The 20000-nt window shown below is 41.7% G+C and overlaps 2 protein-coding genes across 5 annotated transcripts in view; both read left to right on the forward strand.

Moving 5' to 3' along the window:
- Positions 1-5837, forward strand: part of ap4m1 (adaptor related protein complex 4 subunit mu 1) — a 16336-nt gene extending 10499 nt beyond the window's left edge. For all 3 annotated transcript variants that reach the window (XM_079648715.1, XM_079648714.1, XM_079648713.1), the window contains exons 12-16: positions 924-1015; positions 2145-2189; positions 4143-4193; positions 5019-5136; positions 5494-5837. In XM_079648715.1, coding sequence (XP_079504841.1) covers positions 924-1015; positions 2145-2189; positions 4143-4193; positions 5019-5136; positions 5494-5685 — 498 coding nt within the window. In that variant the 3' untranslated portion in view covers positions 5686-5837. The remainder of the gene's footprint in view (positions 1-923; positions 1016-2144; positions 2190-4142; positions 4194-5018; positions 5137-5493) is intronic.
- A 724-nt stretch (positions 5838-6561) lies between these two features.
- The window catches only part of LOC307019047 (arrestin red cell), a 25057-nt gene continuing 11618 nt past the window's right edge, over positions 6562-20000 (forward strand). The window contains exons 1-5 of one of the 2 annotated variants that reach the window (XM_079649663.1): positions 6562-6846; positions 15733-15763; positions 17695-17755; positions 17951-17995; positions 18082-18179. In XM_079649663.1, the coding sequence (XP_079505789.1) occupies positions 6824-6846; positions 15733-15763; positions 17695-17755; positions 17951-17995; positions 18082-18179 (258 nt within the window). In that variant the 5' untranslated portion in view covers positions 6562-6823. The remainder of the gene's footprint in view (positions 6847-15732; positions 15764-17694; positions 17756-17950; positions 17996-18081; positions 18180-20000) is intronic. The other variant, XM_079649664.1, reaches the window with a different exon arrangement.

Consider the following 20000-nt stretch of genomic DNA (forward strand, 5'->3'; position numbering starts at 1 on the left):
ACTTGCAAAATTATCTTTTAAATTGACAAACATCATATGTGTAATCCGTGGCACAATTCAAACGGGATCGGAAGATAATCTTTCTCTCTCCATTGACTTCAATGCATTACCTTTCGGAAGGGGAGGGGCTTCGCTCTATAAGGTCTGTGATTGACACAAAGAGACCGATCACGGTTTCTTATACGACATTAAACCCATCAGCAGTGACCCCACTGGTGATCTCTGAAGAGTGGACGTGTCTGAGAAACGATGGTTGTTACCAAGTGGCTGAATAGGACTACAGAAGTCGTGGAGGCCGTTGTACGTCATTACACCGAACACGTAAACACTCCTCTAAGTTAGTTTCTGTTCTGCTTGAAAGCAAGTCCCTGCCTCCTGCAGACTGTTCAAACAAACGCTTCAACTCGTTCCATCTAGAATCTGTGTGTTTGAATATGGATCTGAAGTTGGCGTGACGTTGAAGTCGTGCTGCTGGACTCGCCTGTAGCTCCTTTATAGCATAACGTTAGCATTTAGCTTCTGGACATTAGAGTTATGATTAGAACATTATGAAAGTAGACATGTGGAGATTATCCGGCTGAACAGAACGTGCATTCATCAAACAGGTTCGTTTCCCACAGACATTACTTTGAGCTATTTTCCTAAACCCTCTGGAGGAATCCCTTTGCTTCTTGTGGAGGGAACAGCTGCTCCCCTCAGGGTGAACACGTCCTCCCTGCTCCGCTCTTACATTCATTGTGTTATGAACTCTGTCTGACTGCAGGAGGGCAGACACAATATGATACACACTCTGAGTTGTAGTTCATACAGTTTGTACTAGATCAATAAAGTTCCTTCTTCTTCCTCCTCCTCTTCTTCCTCTACCTCCTCCTCCTCCTCCTCCTCCTCCTCCTCCTCCTCCTCCTCCTCCTCCTCCTCCTCAGCAAACAGTGATGCAGTATCAGCTGAGTGATGTTCTCCCGTCAGCGCCTCCTTTCCGTCTCTTTCCCACCATCGAGAGGGACAGCGGGGGGAAGTATGTCAAAACATCCCATAATAATAAAAACTATATTCATTCCTTTTTAGAAAGTGAGAACAAAATGTATGTTGCTAATAAACGCAGTGTGGAAAAAGATGGGGGCAAAACAAATGGTGTAATAAGAGGAGTAATGGTATGTTAAAGGTCACCTATCATGCTATCTGTAGGCGACAGCAGAAGTCTCAGATATATATATAAAAACATGTCTTTGAAGTGTTTTGCTCAAAATATGTATAAAGCTTTAAAATAAAAATTGATACAACAAAAAGAGGAGGGGTCTGAGCTCATGCGGGACCCGGCAGCTACTGTCTAAACTAAATGCTGCGGTGATGAAACGCCATATCATGGATTATCAAGGATTGTCTCTGAAACAGTATGGAGCTCAAAGGCTTTCTCTCTTGCCGGTTATACCACAAGGTGAGTTCCTTTTTACTTCCTGCTTCTTCACACACATGCTCTCCAGTACAGGTTAGCTCTGAGTGTTAGCCATGCTAATGTAAACACCGACCGTATTACGTCCAAAACAGTCGGGCATTGTTTCTGATAGCAACGTTTCTGATAGGGCCGTGGGTCCACATTTCAGATATGACGTCATATCGGACGCAAATCTGGATCAGCTCCGTTGTTCCCCCGTTTTTAGAGATTTGGGTACGGAGGAACAGAGAGAGGGTTTTATTTTCTGACGCTGCGTGAGTTCCCCGACACACCGGGGACACACCGGGGACACAGCGGGGGGACACCGGGGACACACCGGGGACACATCTTTATGTAGAGAAGACAATCCAAAGTGACTTTTGCATGATAGGTCCCCTTTAAATATTATTAAACATTAGAGTTATAGGAGAGTCATCTAAAATATTTAGAAATAATTCAATGATAAATTAGGAAAGAAAAAAATATTGGAATATTAAGATAAATCATACAAATAATAAATAGTTATGGAAATATTTAAATATATATTTATTATATTTAATATATACTAATACATATGAAAAGTGATGTATTTTATTCCCTTGTAAGCCATATTTTTTACTGACTCTATTTTTTGCTTGTTTATTTAGTTTTTCTTAATGTTAAGGTTATTTGTTTGTTTGTTTTCTTAATGTTATTGTTGTTTGTGTTGCAGGCTGCTGATGTACCTGAAGCTCCGCTGTGATCTGCCTCCAAAAAGGTGACTTTCATTTATAATACCTGCTGCAGGTGGATTGATTTTAACTTTATTTATTACTACCTACAGTATGTTAGTCCAGGGGTTCCCAAGCTGAGGGGTAAATACCAGAGGTGTGGACTCGAGTCACATGACTTGGACTCCAGTCACATGACTTGGACTCCAGTCACATGACTTGGACTCGAGTCACATGACTTGGACTCGAGTCACATGACTTGGACTCGAGTCACCAATTTGATGACTTTGGACTTGACTTGACAAAATCACAAAACACTTGAGACTTGACTTGGACTTGAACACCGGTGACTCGGGACTTGACTTGAACTTGAGCCTTCTGACTTGAGGTGACTTGACACCTTACTGATCCCTCTTAAAATAGGAAACCAATAGATTGTGACCAATAAAGAGCAGTTTGATTATTAACTATTATTATCTTGATCAATGTCATTACATTTGGTGAAAAGCACATAATGACTTGTTTAAGACTCGGTTCTTCAAAGTTTAGGACTTGGACTTGAGACTTGACTCGAACTTGAGCGCAAAGACTTGTCTGTCTCACTGCCTGTCTCACTGCCTGTCTCACTGCCTGTCTCACTGCCTGTCTCACTGTCTGTCTCACTGCCTGTCTCACTGTCTGTCTCACTGTCTGTCTCACTGCCTGTCTCACTGTCTGTCTCACTGCCTGTCTCACTGTCTGTCTCACTGTCTGTCTCACTGCCTCTCTCACTGCCTGTCTCACTGTCTGTCTCACTGCCTGTCTCACTGTCTGTTTCACTGTCTGTCTCACTGCCTGTCTCACTGTCTGTCTCACTGTCTGTCTCACTGCCTGTCTCACTGTCTGTCTCACTGCCTGTCTCACTGTCTGTCTCACTGCCTGTCTCACTGCCTCTCTCACTGCCTGTCTCACTGTCTGTCTCACTGCCTGTCTCACTGTCTGTTTCACTGTCTGTCTCACTGCCTGTCTCACTGTCTGTCTCACTGCCTGTCTCACTGTCTGTCTCACTGCCTGTCTCACTGTCTGTCTCACTGTCTGTCTCACTGCCTGTCTCACTGTCTGTCTCACTGCCTGTCTCACTGCCTCTCTCACTGTCTGTCTCACTGTCTGTCTCACTGCCTGTCTCACTGTCTGTTTCACTGTCTGTCTCACTGCCTGTCTCACTGTCTGTCTCACTGTCTGTCTCACTGTCTGTCTCACTGCCTGTCTCACTGTCTGTCTCACTGCCTCTCTCACTGCCTGTCTCACTGCCTGTCTCACTGCCTCTCTCACTGCCTGTCTCACTGTCTGTCTCACTTCCTGTCTCACTGTCTGTCTCACTGTCTGTCTCACTGCCTGTCTCACTGTCTGTCTCACTGCCTCTCTCACTGCCTGTCTCACTGTCTGTCTCACTGCCTCTCTCACTGCCTGTCTCACTGTCTGTCTCACTTCCTGTCTCACTGTCTGTCTCACTGTCTGTTTCACTGTCTGTCTCACTGCCTGTCTCACTGTCTGTCTCACTGCCTGTCTCACTGTCTGTCTCACTGTCTGTCTCACTGCCTGTCTCACTGTCTGTCTCACTGTCTGTCTCACTGCCTGTCTCACTGTCTGTCTCACTGTCTGTCTCACTGTCTGTCTCACTGCCTGTCTCACTGCCTCTCTCACTGTCTGTCTCACTGCCTGTCTCACTGTCTGTTTCACTGTCTGTCTCACTGCCTGTCTCACTGTCTGTCTCACTGTCTGTCTCACTGCCTGTCTCACTGTCTGTCTCACTGCCTGTCTCACTGTCTGTCTCACTGCCTGTCTCACTGCCTGTCTCACTGCCTGTCTCACTGCCTGTCTCACTGTCTGTCTCACTGTCTGTCTCACTGCCTGTCTCACTGCCTAAAAGACTAGAAATAAGCAATCCAGCGCGCTGATTGGTGGGCACTGCATATATTGAGTATTCTAATAATTAAAATGTGTTGTCCTTGTGTCTGCAGCGCTGCCATTAACCTCTGCGCCTCCATCCCCGTCCCCAAAGGATCCGTGAGGTGAGAATTCAAATGACCCGACGTTTGTTTATGGAAATGATCCGTATGTAAAGACGAGCTGCAGCGACATCTCACTTTTTATATTTGAATGTGTTTTTGTTTCTGCTCTGTGATCACGAGTGTGTGTGGAAATCAGATTTGAGAGCCGCGTGTCTCTCGTTAGCATGTTTTTAAATAGCACACGACATTGACAAAGCAGCCGCAGCGCAGGTGAGCGAATGGAGCGCTCCTCATTTGGTATTTAAAGTCACACAAAACTAAAGTTAATGATCGGTGCAGCCGGGCAGCTGCTGCGACTTCCACTGGGGCTTCTACTTAGGAGGAGGAGCTTCAGAAACATTGAAATAAGTTTTTGTTGATTTCAAGGTTGTGTGTGTGTGTGTGTGTGTGTGTGTGTGTGTGTGTGTGTGTGTGTGTGTGTGTGTGTGTGTGTGTGTGTGTGTGTGTGTGTGTGTGTGTGTGTGTGTGTGTGTGTGTGTGTGTGTGTGTGTGTGTGTGTGTGTGTGTGTGTGTGTGTGTGTGTGTGTGTGTGTGTGTGTGTGTGTGTGTGTGTGTGTGTGTGTGTGTGTGTGTGTGTGTGTGTGTGTGAGGGAGACAAAGAGAGTGTGTGTGTATTTTATTCAGACAACTTAATTCATACAAAAAATTACTTTTCCCAAAAATTCAGAATTTCCCCCAACTTTTTCTGAAATTAGGACTTTTTATTTATAATTCTGACTTTTTTCTCAAATTCTAATTTCGTTCAAAATCCTCACTTTTTCACAAAGACTTTTTTTTTTCTGAAAATGCTGACTTTTTTCTTAAAATCCTCACTTGTCTACTCAGCATGTCTCTGGAGCTCAGCTCTCCGGATCAGAGCGCTGAGCTGAAGCTTCAGAGTCGATCCATCGAGTGGACGATCCCACGCTTCCCCGGAGGAACACAGCTGTCCGCTCTGTTCAAGGTACACACACACACACACACACACACACACACACACACACACACACACACACACACACACACACACACCCCCCTCAGCCATTACAAAAGGAATAAAAAACTATAATTTTAACGTCAATATTTTTATATATATTTAATTATCCAAGATATGAATAGCCAGCATCAGCTCCACTGTTATTGTGTGTGCATATAATAATAATAAAGAACTTGAAAAGTCTCCTGAGGGTGGAGGTTAGGAGGGCGTGTGAAAATAAGGTGTTTTTTCAATATTTCTGAAACTCGTACAAAATAAAAGTCTCAGTTTCTTAAAGAGCAGTTTTCCAGTTGATCCTCTCTCTCTCTGGTCTGTCCCCCCCAGGTGGAGGTCCCTGGCCTCTCGCCCTCCTCCCTGATGGAGGTGGGTCCGATGGTTCTGAACTTTGAGCTCCCGAAGCTGACGGTGTCGGGTCTTCAGGTCCGGTTCCTCCGTCTGAGCCCGGTGCAGCCCGGCCCGGCGCAGCGCTGGGTCCGCTACGTCACGCACTCAGACTCCTACATCCTCAGGATATAAACTCTGATCAGCTGTTATTGTTTGAATCCATTGTTTATTTTATTTTCAAGTATCAAGTTGTGACAAGTATCATGCATTAACTGTTTTTCTGTTTAATTTAGCTTTTATTATTTATTTTATTACATGTCTGTAAATAAATGTAATATAATCTTTACAGTGTGTGGCTTTTTTATTACATTTAACTTGACTTTTTAAACTTGAATAAATAGCTGTTGTTGCAAACAGGCTTTGCTGTAAACATAAAATACAAACAGGAAGCTTCAAAAGCAGAATACTAAAAATAATTTCCCCGTTTGACTTCTGCTTCACAACTTCACTCTCTGCGGTTCATTGTTTGGCTTTGACCTTTTCATTTTTTTTAAAGGGGGACGTTCTCCTTCCTGCAGTGTGTTCTATAGCAGGTATTAGTGCATGTAAATGGTCTGCTACGGCTAAAATCCCTGTTTGTCTCACACACACTCCACTCTTTCCCCTGGTATGTTAACGGCACCAAAACACAAAGGTACATTCCCTGCAAACACCCAACAACTATTTAGCATTACATTGAATTGTTGAATATGTATATTTGGAACTTTTCCACCTTCTTTATACAATTTCTGCACAAGCTTCCATTTCTAGATGCTGCACATTTGGATATATTTACATGTTTTTACATCATATTAATTTACATCTTTTACATGTTTCCTATTTCCTTATGTATCTAGTTTTCTCTTAGCATGTTTACCTTATGCACCAAAACGCCAGGGCAGATTCCCTGTATGTGATAACACACCTGGCAATACATCACATGCATTATTGGTTTTGTTCTATATTCTTATAGTTATAGGGTTTTAACATTAGACACTTCATGTGTTGCTGAAGAGCCCCTGCGTTGCGCAACGTGATCTGTAGCCACAACACACACACACACACACACACGCACACACACACACACACACACACACACACACACACAGATCCTTTGCGGAAGAAGCCAGAGAGAGGAGCCGAGGCGACGCTAAATTAAATTAGCATCACTAACTAGTTAGCTGTTGGATGGACGGGTGAAAGAGGAGCTGAAACAACAACCACACCGTCTTTAAGTCCAGAGGCACGCCGGCTCAGGGATCATTTTGTCGGATCTTTGCCTGCCGAGGAGATGGGGGACAAGGCGGGCACCAGGTAGGACCTCCAGTTAGCATCAGGCTAGTTAGTATCCTGGCAGCTAGCATTCGGCTAGTTAGCATCACGCACTTTGCTAACCAAGCTTTTCTCTGGCCGTGTAGCAGATATTTGCCCGCTTTACTCAACACGGAATCCCGCTAGAAGTCCCGCTGATTGAGCCCCTGGTTGATGTTAAAGCGAGGACCGAGTTATTGGGGAAGTTTAGCCCAGCAGGGTGGGGTTAGCTAGCCTAGCGCCGGACTACATCCAGAAATGTGTCCATTTAAGATGTCATGTTAATGTGGGTTTTTGTCAAGATATTTCACTGTTTTTGCAGAACAACAACAGTTATTTGTAAATATATGATATGCATAACACGCGGGGCTGAATCGGTTTATTGTAATGTAGGTTTTTAGGGTCGTAGACAGGGATCCCTGCGGTGCTTTTGCAACAAAACACGGCCGTGGTGGGCGGTATCGACCGGTGGAAATGTGCAGAAAGCTGAGGATTTTGTGGCTTTTAATTCATGTTTGGTTGGGTTTATTAATGCCGAATTTAACTTAATGCTAACATGGCTAAGACAGCATGAAAAGTTGTGTTTTATTCTTTTGACCTATTGATATAATATTAGATATAAACTAATGATTGTATTTCCCAACGGAGTTTGGTGTGGGTGGTTTTGACCAATGCAAAATATATATACTTTATTTATCCCACGTTAAGAACATTGACAGTCATTGTACAAGAATAATAACATGTCTTTAAAAATTGATTAAAATAATCATTAAAAGCAAATATGCACGACTATCTAAGAATACACACTAAAAATATACAGAATACATTAGAATACTCTCTAATATAGGCATAGGTATATATCTACTGAAGAGACAGACTTATATAAACATAGTGTACTGTAGCCTATATCTCAAAACACTAAACACATTCAAACGTAAGAGCTTTATTGAATTAAAGGGCTGCTTTGTGGATCAATATGTTAAACAAATAATATATATATATACCGTACCTTATTATTCCTTATGTGTATTATCATGGGATAATCTGAATATGTCAAGTTATAATGTAGGGGAGTCAGAGGTTGTACAACTACTCAGATCTTGTACTTGAGTAAAAGTAGAAGTACTCAGACCTTGTAGTAAAAGTAGAAGTACTCAGATCTTGTACATGAGTAAAAGTAGAAGTACTCAGATCTTGTACTTGAGTAAAAGTAGAAGTCCCAGAGTGTAGGAATACTCTGTTTCAGTGAAAGTCCTGCATTCAAAATGTTCCTCAAGTAAAAGTAGAAAAGTATTATCATCAAAATATAGTGAAAGTAGAGACAGTAAAAGTAGTCATTGTGCAGATTGGTCCATTTCAGAATAATAGATATGATATGTTTTATAATGATTGATCATGAAAGTGTTCTCAAAGCTGGTAAAGGTGCAGCTAGTTTGAATGACTTTGTATACTGCAGGGTAGCTGGTGGATTTACTCCAGGTGGAACTAAAGTCTGATTTAACACTTGGTTATATTTCACATCATTCATCCACATCTGAGAAGTAACTAATGGTATTAAATACATGTAGTGGAGGAAAAGTACAAATTCAGTATTTATAACTAATATATCAAAGTGTATCATGGCACTGTGTGGTAGCTGGTTGATTGCAGGTGTAAATAAAGTGATATATTTAAACAACAGCGCGGAGAGGACTACCTAAGAAGTTAATTATTATTATTTGTATTATATTTTGACGACTTCTCTTCCGATATATCTGCAGTAACCTTTCTTTGAGAGTGAATGGAGGTAAACAGTGTTTTAGACGTCTGAGGATAACGTGGTATTAAATCCCGGAGGGCTGATATTCAGGTTTCTTTAAAGCCTCAGGTGGCTCCTTTTCGTTTGTCCTCCACTCCCCGTTAATTAAGCGCTGGCTTTTGTTTTGGCGTTTCTGAAGATCCTGTTTCCAGTGTTCAATCCTCCTCCTCTGTTGACACGGCTCTTTCTTTAAGCTTTGCTTTTTTTGCACATGGGATGTTTTTAATAATTTGCTGAGAGTGAGATTAAAGTGCTGACTCAGCTTTAAACCTTTGTTGTAGAGTCCTTTTCATGCAGATGTATTTACATTATATTATATTTACAGTCTGTCGGCTTTTTGTACAGGATATTCATAGCAATGCAACCAAGACACCTTTACAGTTGAATTAATGTATTAAATTAATAAGTAACATTTCAAAACCACATTGCAAAATATCCTTAGTGTATTGGATTATTGCTATATATAAATAAATTACAATACAATGCTTAAAACTCAATTACAGTCCCAAAAGTGATCAATAACATCTAATAATACATTTAAACTTTAGTAATGTAAAGACAATGATTAATTAATAGAGTCAGGTTTAAATAAAGTAAAATAAAGGGAAATAAATGATCAAGAAAGTAATAGATTAAATAAAAGACAATACATTTAAATAAATAATATAACTAAAATGCAGGAAACGGTTCGGACAAATTTCAACAGATCCAAGTGAAAAATAAGAAACTTGAATACAGTTCTTTAAAAGTCTTAATAATTGTGTTTAAATGTAAAATATCTGTAATTTCACTTTCTGTGATTCCTCTCTAAACGTTAAGTTTCCGCGTCCCTCCCTCTCGTTGCACACCACTCGCTTCCTGTTAGGAAACAGGTGGAAACGGACAGGAAGTGAGAGGCAGGAAAAACCAACATGGTGTCAGTGTTGATAAACGTCATCAGACAGGAACACAGACGTTATCTCCTCCATCTGTTCAACTCTGGGTCTTAAACACGCTGAGAGGTTCACATCAAACAGACCTGAACATCAGCAGGAGAGGACTCTTTAAAGTAGAGACACTACATACTGATATACACCTGAACATCAGCAGGAGAGGACTCTTTAAAGTAGAGATACTACATACTGATATACACCTGAACATCAGCAGGAGAGGACTCTTTAAAGTAGAGACACTACATACTGATATACACCTGAACATCAGCAGGAGAGGACTCTTTAAAGTAGAGACACTACATACTGATATACACCTGAACATCAGCAGGAGAGGACTCTTTAAAGTAGAGACACTACATACTGATGTACACCTGAACATCAGCAGGAGAGGACTCTTTAAAGTAGAGACACTACATACTGATATACACCTGAACATCAGCAGGAGAGGACTCTTTAAAGTAGAGACACTACATACTGATATACACCTGAACATCAGCAGGAGAGGACTCTTTAAAGTAGAGGCACTATATACTGATATACACCTGAACATCAGCAGGAGAGGACTCTTTAAAGTAGAGACACTACATACTGATGTACACCTGAACATCAGCAGAAGAGGACTCTTTAAAGTAGAGACACTACATACTGATATACACCTGAACATCAGCAGGAGAGGACTCTTTAAAGTAGAGACACTACATACTGATATACACCTGAACATCAGCAGGAGAGGACTCTTTAAAGTAGAGACACTACATACTGATATACACCTGAACATCAGCAGGAGAGCACTCTTTAAAGTGAATGCATTCCCAGGTTTTAAATATCAGAGCTTGTTTCCTGTCCAACCTGCAGAGCCTGCATCTCACTGAAACTCACATTTCAGAGCATTTAGTTTTGATTGTTCTCTTGTTTTGTTGCTGCCCGATACGTGCAGGTTGGAGCTTAAGCAATAAATCCAAATCATTCATGCTTTTTATTTTGAAGATTTTAATTCATTTTTACTGCTTGAGATCTCTTATCTGCACGCTATGATGTGATTGGCTGATTAGATATTGACGAGCCTGCGAGAACCCTGGCTCTATAATTCAAATGTAAAAAGCTCTATTTGAAAGGGCTTCTCTGCTGTGTTTGCTGAGACTTTAATCTCTCTGTGTTCAGATCTCAGGAGAAAAGCTGCTTCTTGTCCAGGCATGAAGCAGACATCAACACACACACACACACACACACACACACACACACACACACACACACACACACACACACACACACACACACACACACACACACACACACACACCCCTCATTGAGTGTCAAAGGGTATTTACCTGCAGATTTATTCCCCACACATTTCTGTTTCACGTCACATCTCAGCTGGATTCTTTATTAATAGCACATAAACAGACCATTAACACAACTACTTTTTGCGATAACTAATAGCGTTACTAGTTACCTATTCCCATTAAGTAACGCCGTTAAATGGGTGCGTTACTGCGTTACATTATGTGATGGGACTGAACCGAATCTCCCTGCGGATGTAATTTACAGGCGAATACAGCGATGTCCTCTCACAGCACCATGGAAAAGTGAAAGTAATCAGAGAGGAGTGATGATTGGTTAACGCGGGGTAACATTTCAGGGTAAGCCAATCAGAGACAGAGTTGGGCGGGTCTTGCCTTATGGGGAAAATACACACACACGAACACTTGCTAATGCTAACACACACACACGGCAACGCTCACCACCAGCACACACACACACAATGGCGGATGCAAGTATCAGCGAGAGCAGCAGCGCATTTACAACTTGGAAATATAACCACTATTTTCAATTTGTGGGGATAAAGGACGCACAAAAGCTTACGGTAAAATGTAAACTGTGTGCAGGACAGAAAGCATTGTCCACATCGAATAACAGCAATGCCAATCTCCTGAAGCACCTAACTAATGTAGGCCTACATGGGGCTATAAAACTAGTCGCCACAAAGACCCCACCGTCTCAACCAATGGCTAAACATATATTTTGTGTTTTATTGTTCCACTACATTTAGTAATGATAATTGCTACAATGATGGGGAGTTGTCTTTTCTCTTACTGTGCCAGAACAACACAAAAACTTCAATTTGTATTGTTATTATTTTTAAAGTAAAGTAACTTGTTACTAGTTACTTTCCAATGTAGTAACAAATAAAGTAACTAGTTACTTTTTGAGAGCAGTAACTATAACTATTACTAGTTACTTTTTAAAAGTAACTTGCCCAACACTGTTTATAAGCAGCCAATTAAAAATAATATAAATAAATATCCAAAAATAAAATGAACAACAGAAAAATATCCAAAGTTATTAATCTATTGTAAAAAATAAAAAACAATATAAAAAAGACCTAAATATTAACAGAAATACCTAAAATAATCCCTCCCAGAGACGTGAAAATAGGGATAAATGATGATCATAATATTGATGTGTTTTCCCTTCACATTCAATCAGAACAGAGCAACGCAAACTCAAATCAGGGTGGATGAGGTCAGTGGATGAGGGAGGAAAAATAAATGTTTTCTAATTAAACGTGACTTAAATAAATATAAATACAGATATATAATTACTACCTTTTTAAAATGATCCACTTTAATAATGGTCAGTCAATCAGGAGAGACGGTTTTGATGAAAGAATATATATTTATTGCCAGGAATACACAAATGAATGTGATGGAGTTTTGGCGATTGGGCCCCGTTGTGCAGGAGTATCATTCGGGAGGGGAGAACCGATCTGATGAAACCCCCCGGGGTCTAGACCCTGGTGGTGGTGAATGGATAGTTGGGGTCGATCTGAAGGGGAGGGGCTTAGCTTGACCCTGGTGGTGGTGAATGGATAGTTGGGTTCGGTCTGAAGGGGAGGGGCTTAGCTTGACCCTGGTGGTGGTGAATGGATAGTTGGGTTCGGTCTGAAGGGGAGGGGCTTAGCTTGACCCTGGTGGTGGTGAATGGATAGTTGGGTTCGGTCTGAAGGGGAGGGGCTTAGCTTGACCCTGGTGGTGGTGAATGGATGGTTGGGGTCGGTCTGAAGGGGAGGGGCTTAGCTTGACCCTGGTGGTGGTGAATGGATAGTTGGGTTCGGTCTGAAGGGGAGGGGCTTAGCTTGACCCTGGTGGTGGTGAATGGATAGTTGGGTTCGGTCTGAAGGGGAGGGGCTTAGATTGACCCTGGTGGTGGTGAATGGATAGTTGGGTTCGGTCTGAAGGGGAGGGGCTTTCCTTGACCCTGGTGGTGGTGAATGGATAGTTGGGTTCGGTCTGAAGGGGAGGGGCTTAGCTTGACCCTGGTGGTGGTGAATGGATAGTTGGGTTCGGTCTGAAGGGGAGGGGCTTAGCTTGACCCTGGATTCAGAGGGACAGGAGGTGAAAAGGGGGGGAGGAGGGTTGCGTCGAGTCACCTGAAATGACAGCTGTCAGAGGGGAGAGCAGATTTTAAAGGGTCGGCGGAGCGCTATGATAGGCGTGTGAGAATAGAGCGAAGTGATTGGGGGCGTCACTCCACAGCTTAACCAATCACTTATTGAGAGGAGAGAGGGTAGTTACATGGAAATAGTAAATGAATGAGTAAAGACGGTCTTCCTGGTTGAACCTGCGCTGAGCTTCATAAGTCATACAACACAAAGAACTATAGTCCTTGTCTCTGTCTGTTTACGTTGTCAGAAAGCTTGTTGTTGTCCTTGCACAGAAGTAAACAACACGCTCTGATGCAGCTGATTGAAACTTAATTGAAATTGAGTCCTGCAGCTCGTTAGGGTTTTAGTATCTGTAAGTCAGTCGGTATCAAACTGCAGCCTTAAGCCTTACATCAGCTTTAGTTTGTGTTTGGAGGAGATGGTATTGAACCCTCGGCTGTGAACTGTTTCCTGAAGATCATCACCTCACTTTTTTATTAGAAACGTATCGAGGTGTGAGGAAGAGAAGCGAGTGTGTTTCTGACTTCCTGTTTGTGCAATGGAGTCATTTCACACCAAGCTGCAACTCTCTGAAGACGCTGCACGATAACAGCTTCAGTGTTCAGGAGTATCTGAGATGCTCGTGGTCGTCTAGAGCAGGGGTCCCCAAACGTTGCCATGCCAAGGACCCCCATATAGCATTATCCTCTGTGGGGACCCCCCTGTTTTTAAATGATGTGTACATTATGATGGAGAATATGACGTTAATCAAACAGCTTAATACATTTTCTTAATATATATTTGTATTAATAATCAATAATCAGTTATTCTTCTCTTTTTTTGTATTTATCTTTTGTTTGTCATTCATTACATTCATTGTGTCTTTTGTTATAAACATTCTTAACACAATATCAACAGTAAACATATTTTTAAGGCATTTTTAAAATGATATCTTTCTTTATAATTTTATATAATCTTGAACAGTAATATGAACAATTAACATATATCTTTACCATTTTTGAAAGCTACTTATGCCTTAATAATATTATATATAATATTCAACAGTAATATTAACAATAAACATATTTATATTCATATAAACAACAATATTTGCTACATCCGTGCTCTCATCCAGCTGCAGAGCGAAATATTCACTAGCTCTCACTTGCTCCAAAAGCTGAGCAAATACTCAGTTTCACTCTCAGTAGCGGCAGCTCGATTCTGATTGGCTTGAAGGCTGGTCGTGTGATTTAAAAAAAATATATATTAATAAATAAAAAATATTAAAAGATTGGCATCAAAGGACACATAGATTGATAGATATGCAGTTATTATAACTTCTAAAAAAGAAATGTAACTTTAAAAAAAGAAAAAAATTCCCCTTTCCCTTACACTTTGCGTGAACCCCCTGGCGCCCCCTGGTGGCCCCCCGGGGGGTCGGGGCCCCCACTTTGAAAAACACTGGTCTAGAGTACTTTCATTTCATTTCACTATCATTTCAATCGGAGAGTTTCTCTTTATAATTGTATATAGCAGTAACTCCCTCTGGAAAACACAACAAGGCCTTTTTTTTAAACGCAATGCTGTTTTTGTCACTACATTTAAACTTAAAAGAGCTTTTCCTGTGATCAATATACGTTTCCTTTTCCTCCTAAAATACTCCGTTTGTTATGAACTTTTCAGAACATTTTGAGGTTTAATTTTCAATGTATTTATAGTTTAGAACACATGTGTCAAACTCGAGGCCCGGGGGCCAAATCAGGCCCTTGGTGGATTTAATTTCGGCCCGCAGGATAATTTCTAATTCCTATTAGATCTGGCCCTCACGCACACCTTCACTCCATCCTGAGGGTCTCCTCAGCTCAGAGCCTGAGCCCAAACATTGATGACCTTGCCCCCAAGATGAGATGCCAAGTATCTGAGCTAGCATCCCAGAGCAGCACACTGAGTTTAATGGATGTTTCCTTCTGCACTTTGTCTCTCAGGACAACAGGGCATGTTTGGTTTCTCTTTGAGGGAAATAGTTTTGTTGAAGCTGTTGTTGGCCTGTGGGAAAATGTACTCATAAGAAATGACTCTGGAAAAGCTGCAGATAGAGCCATAAGAAATGAATCAACTGATTATTTAATGTTTAATGTTGTTTTTATAGGCGATCATTGAAGCTTTGTTAGTTCCAGGTTTAATATGTGCAATAAGTTCATTTCAATAAGTTCTGCAATAAACATTGAACCAGTCCGGCCCTCCACTAGTACCCATTTATTAATGTTGGCCCACTGTGTATTTGAGTGTGACACCCCCGGTTTAGAGAGTCCAACTGCAAGTAGAAATACATATTTAAAAAATGCAAAGAATAATAATTAAAACACAAATCATAGGTAGCAGTTCAGATTTTTTATATTTATATATTTTGACATTTCATTTGTTAATTAAAAATAACTTGAAGGGTTATGGCTGGTTTTAAAAGGACAGTTTAACCCTGTTAAGCCCAGGCAGTGCATCCCGTAATAACCACATCATTCACACCGAGCGTTTCTCTAAAACCACTTCCCTCCTCACTTCCTGTCGTGTTGAAATAAACTGACTCCTCTTCCTCACACCTCCAGAGATTCAGATGAGATCTAAAGTTTGAAACGTCTTCACAATGTGTTTGATCCTCGTTATGAAATCAAACGATGAACTAACATCATTCTCCTCCTCTTCCTCCTCCTCTTCCTCTTCCTGTTTCCTAATCTCAGAGTTTTCAAGAAGTCGAGCCCCAACTGTAAGGTGAGTCTGACTCTTAAAGGTCCCCTATCATCCTCTTCCTCATCAATATATCACAGCTCTCAGATATATACAGAGCCTGTCTCTGATTGGCTGAAACACCAAGCAGATCATTGCAGCATTACCCATAATCCCCTCTGTTTCAGCCCTGTTTCCAAAGTGCTGATTCTCTGTCTGTTACTTTCGATGAAAATAAGGAGCCCCTCCCCACGCCCCTCTGAGAGACATTTGGTTACAAAGAACTCAATAGAGAACCGCAGTGACGCGTCTTAAAACCCAGAAGTAATTTAGCATTTTTACCACGTCCGGTTCCTTCGACAAAAAGCAAAGAGATTTCTCCATACGTTTTGTTCTACATTAAATCATCAGCAGTGACCCCACTGGTGATTTCTGAAGAGTTGACGTGTCTGAGAAACGATGGTTGTTACCAAGTGGCTGAATAGGACTACAGAAGTCGTGGAGGTCGTTGTACGTCATTACGCCGAACACGTAAACACTCCTCTAAGTTAGTTTCTGTTCTGCTTGAGAGCAAGTCCCTGCCTCCTGCAGACTGTTCAAACAAACGCTTCAACTCCTTCCATCTAGAATCTGTGTGTTTGAATATGGATCTGAAGTTGGCGTGACGTTGAAGCAGCGACCCTGCTGTAGTTAGTTTATAGCATAACGTCAGCATTTTGCTTCTGGCGACTACATTTATGATTTCGAAAATGATAAAAGTAGGGTAGACATTATCCAGCTGAACAAAACGTGATCCGTCTCTTCAATGTGTCTCAACCACAGACCTTATTTCCAGCTATTTTCCAAAATCCTATGGAGAGATTGCGTTAAGTTTTTGATGAAGGAACCGGAAGGAGTTTACTTCCGGGTTTTAGGACGCGTCACTGTGGTTCTCTATAGGCGCGTTCACACCAAGTACTTTTCCCGTTTAGTTTCATTAGTACCTCCTTATGTCGCGTTCACAACAAAAAGACCACTTAGTGCCGGGAATTTTTACCCCTATTTTAGCGCCTGCTAGAGAGGTGGTACTCTCCTGGGGGAAAAAAGTGCCCCACTTCTGATTGGTTGGGCGAATTGCAAACCATGCCCCGTAAAACTCTGAAATGTTTTGTAGAGCCGCCATTTTGTTATCCTCACATTAGCATTATTAGCCCAGCGCAGAAACCTAGAGAGACTAATTTATGGCAACACAAAAGAAAACAGAGATGAGGAGGTGTCGGAGTTCTGGCGATTTACTCGGAAGGCTTCATTAGAAGCTGCTGGGAGTCCCAGCAGCTTCTAATGAAGCCTTCCCCAACTCCGGGGACTTCCGGCCGGGGACTTCGGGTGGCAGTATACGCCGTGAAGTTGTTTGCGGCCTGCCAGTAAACCCAAAGCAGAAGAAGAATAAGGGACATGAAGAAGAGGGGACACATGTTGATGTAGAAGAGACATGAAGAAGAGGGGACACATGTTGAGGTAGAAGAGACATGGAGAAGAGAGGACACATGTTGATGTAGAAGAGACATGAAGAAGAGGGGACACATGTTGATGTAGAAGACACATGTTGATGTAGAAGAGACATGAAGAAGAGGGGACACATGTTGATGTAGAAGAGACATGAAGAAGAGGGGACACATGTTGATGTAGAAGAGACATGGAGAAGAGGGGACACATCTTGATGTAGGAGAGACATGAAGAAGAGGGGACACATGTTGATGTAGAAGAGACATGGAGAAGAGGGGACACATCTTGATGTAGGAGAGACATGAAGAAGTGGATTTTATATAATAGGGGACCTTTAAAATATTCTGCAACATCCTATGATTTTATAAAAACATGTATTTTTTTAATTGAATGGAATTCTTATGAAATATTTATCAATTATCTAAAATGTTAGAAATGAGAAATTCACATTGAAACAGGATGAATGGTTAAAGTTGGTTCTGTGTGTGCAGGTGACGGTGTACCTGGGAAAGAGAGACTTCGTGGATCACCTGGACCACGTCGACGCTGTAGGTGAGTCGGCAGCCCTCGAGGTTTGTAGATAAGAAATGTCTACATGTTTTAATGACCTGTACAGGTAGAGAGGTGTTAATGACTGACCGCTGAGCCCTCTGCTGTAACGAGATGCGTCAGAACACCAGGTAAATCATCTCTGCCCCTGATTGGACGCTGGGCTCTTCTCAAACAGTTTCTCTCTTCCTGCTTCAGATGGCGTGATCCTCGTGGACCCGGAGTACCTGAAGGACAGGAAAGGTAAGAGCTTCACCTCCACACTTTATATCTTCATCATCTCCTCTTTTATTCAGATTATTAAAGGTGTACTCCTCTTCCTCCTGTAGTCTTCGTCACGCTCACCTGTGCGTTTCGTTACGGCCGTGAAGATCTGGATGTTCTCGGTCTGTCGTTCAGGAAGGATCTCTACATCTCCACCTTCCAGGTCAGAGATACACCTGAACACAATATCTGAACACAACACCTGAACACAACACCTGAACAGAACACCTCAACACAACACCTGAACACAACACCTGAACACCTGAACACCACACCTGAACACAACACCTGGACACAACACCTCAACACAACACCTGAACAGAACACCTCAACACAACACCTGAACACAACACCTGAACAGAACACCTCAACACAACACCTGAACACAACACCTGAACACCTGAACACCTGAACACCTGAACACAACACCTGAACACAACACCTGGACACAACACCTCAACACAACACCTGAACACAACACCTCAACACAACACCTGAACACCTGAACACCTGAACACAACACCTGAACACAACACCTGAACACAACACCTCAACACAACACCTGAACACAACACCTGAACACAACACCTGAACACAACACCTCAACACAACACCTGAACACAACACCTCAACACAACACCTGAACACAACACCTCAACACAACACCTGAACACCTGAACACCTGAACACAACACCTGAACACAACATCTGAACACAACACCTGAACACCTGAACACAACACCTCAACACAACACCTGAACACAACACCTGAACACAACACCTCAACACAACACCTGAACACAACACCTGAACACAACATCTGAACACCACACCTGAACACCTGAACACAACACCTCAACACAACACCTCAATACCTGAACACCTGAACACAACACCTGAACACAACACCTGAACACCTGAACACAACACCTGAACACAACACCTGAACACAACACCTAAACTCAACACCTGAACACAACACCTGAACACAACACCTAAACTCAACACCTGAACACAACACCTGAACACCTGAACACAACACCTGAACACAACACCTGAACACAACACCTGAACACCTAAACTCAACACCTCAACACAACACCTAAACTCAACACCTGAACACAACACCTCAACACCTGAACACAACACCTGAACACAACACCTCAACACCTGAACACAACACCTGAACACAACACCACAACACCTGAACACCACACCTGAACACAACACCTGAACACAACACCTCAATACCTGAACACCTGAACACAACACCTGAACACCACACCTGAACACAACACCTGAACACAACACCTCAATACCTGAACACCTGAACACAACACCTGAACACCACACCTGAACACAACACCTGAACACAACACCTAAACTCAACACCTGAACACCTGAACACAACACCTGAACACAACACCTGAACACAACACCTAAACTCAACACCTCAACACAACACCTAAACTCAACACCTGAACACAACACCTCAACACCTGAACACAACACCTGAACACAACACCTCAACACCTGAACACAACACCTGAACACAACACCACAACACCTGAACACCACACCTGAACACAACACCTGAACACAACACCTCAATACCTGAACACCTGAACACAACACCTGAAAAGATCAAATCTGTAAAAAAATAAGAAAATAAATGTGGTATTAATTGACATAGTAATTAACTTTTCTATAGCAAATTATTTAAGAAATAAATCATTAGTGAATAAAATATTTGGAAATACAGAATATTAAATACTTTATAAGCTCTTTCATATTTATTTAATTGTTTCTGTAATTCATACATTTCAATTATTTGTAATATTGATCAATTCCTTTATTTGTTTACATTTTTATCATATGTATTTTCATATAATGGCATTTTCTCTTATTAATTATACATTTGTAAATACGTTATTAATTATATGTATTCCCCCCTGCTTTGGTTACTTCATATTTCCAGATAGAA

This window comes from Notothenia rossii (assembly GCF_949606895.1).
Source record: "Notothenia rossii genome assembly, chromosome: 9".
In the NCBI taxonomy this organism is placed as follows: Eukaryota; Metazoa; Chordata; class Actinopteri; order Perciformes; family Nototheniidae; genus Notothenia; species Notothenia rossii.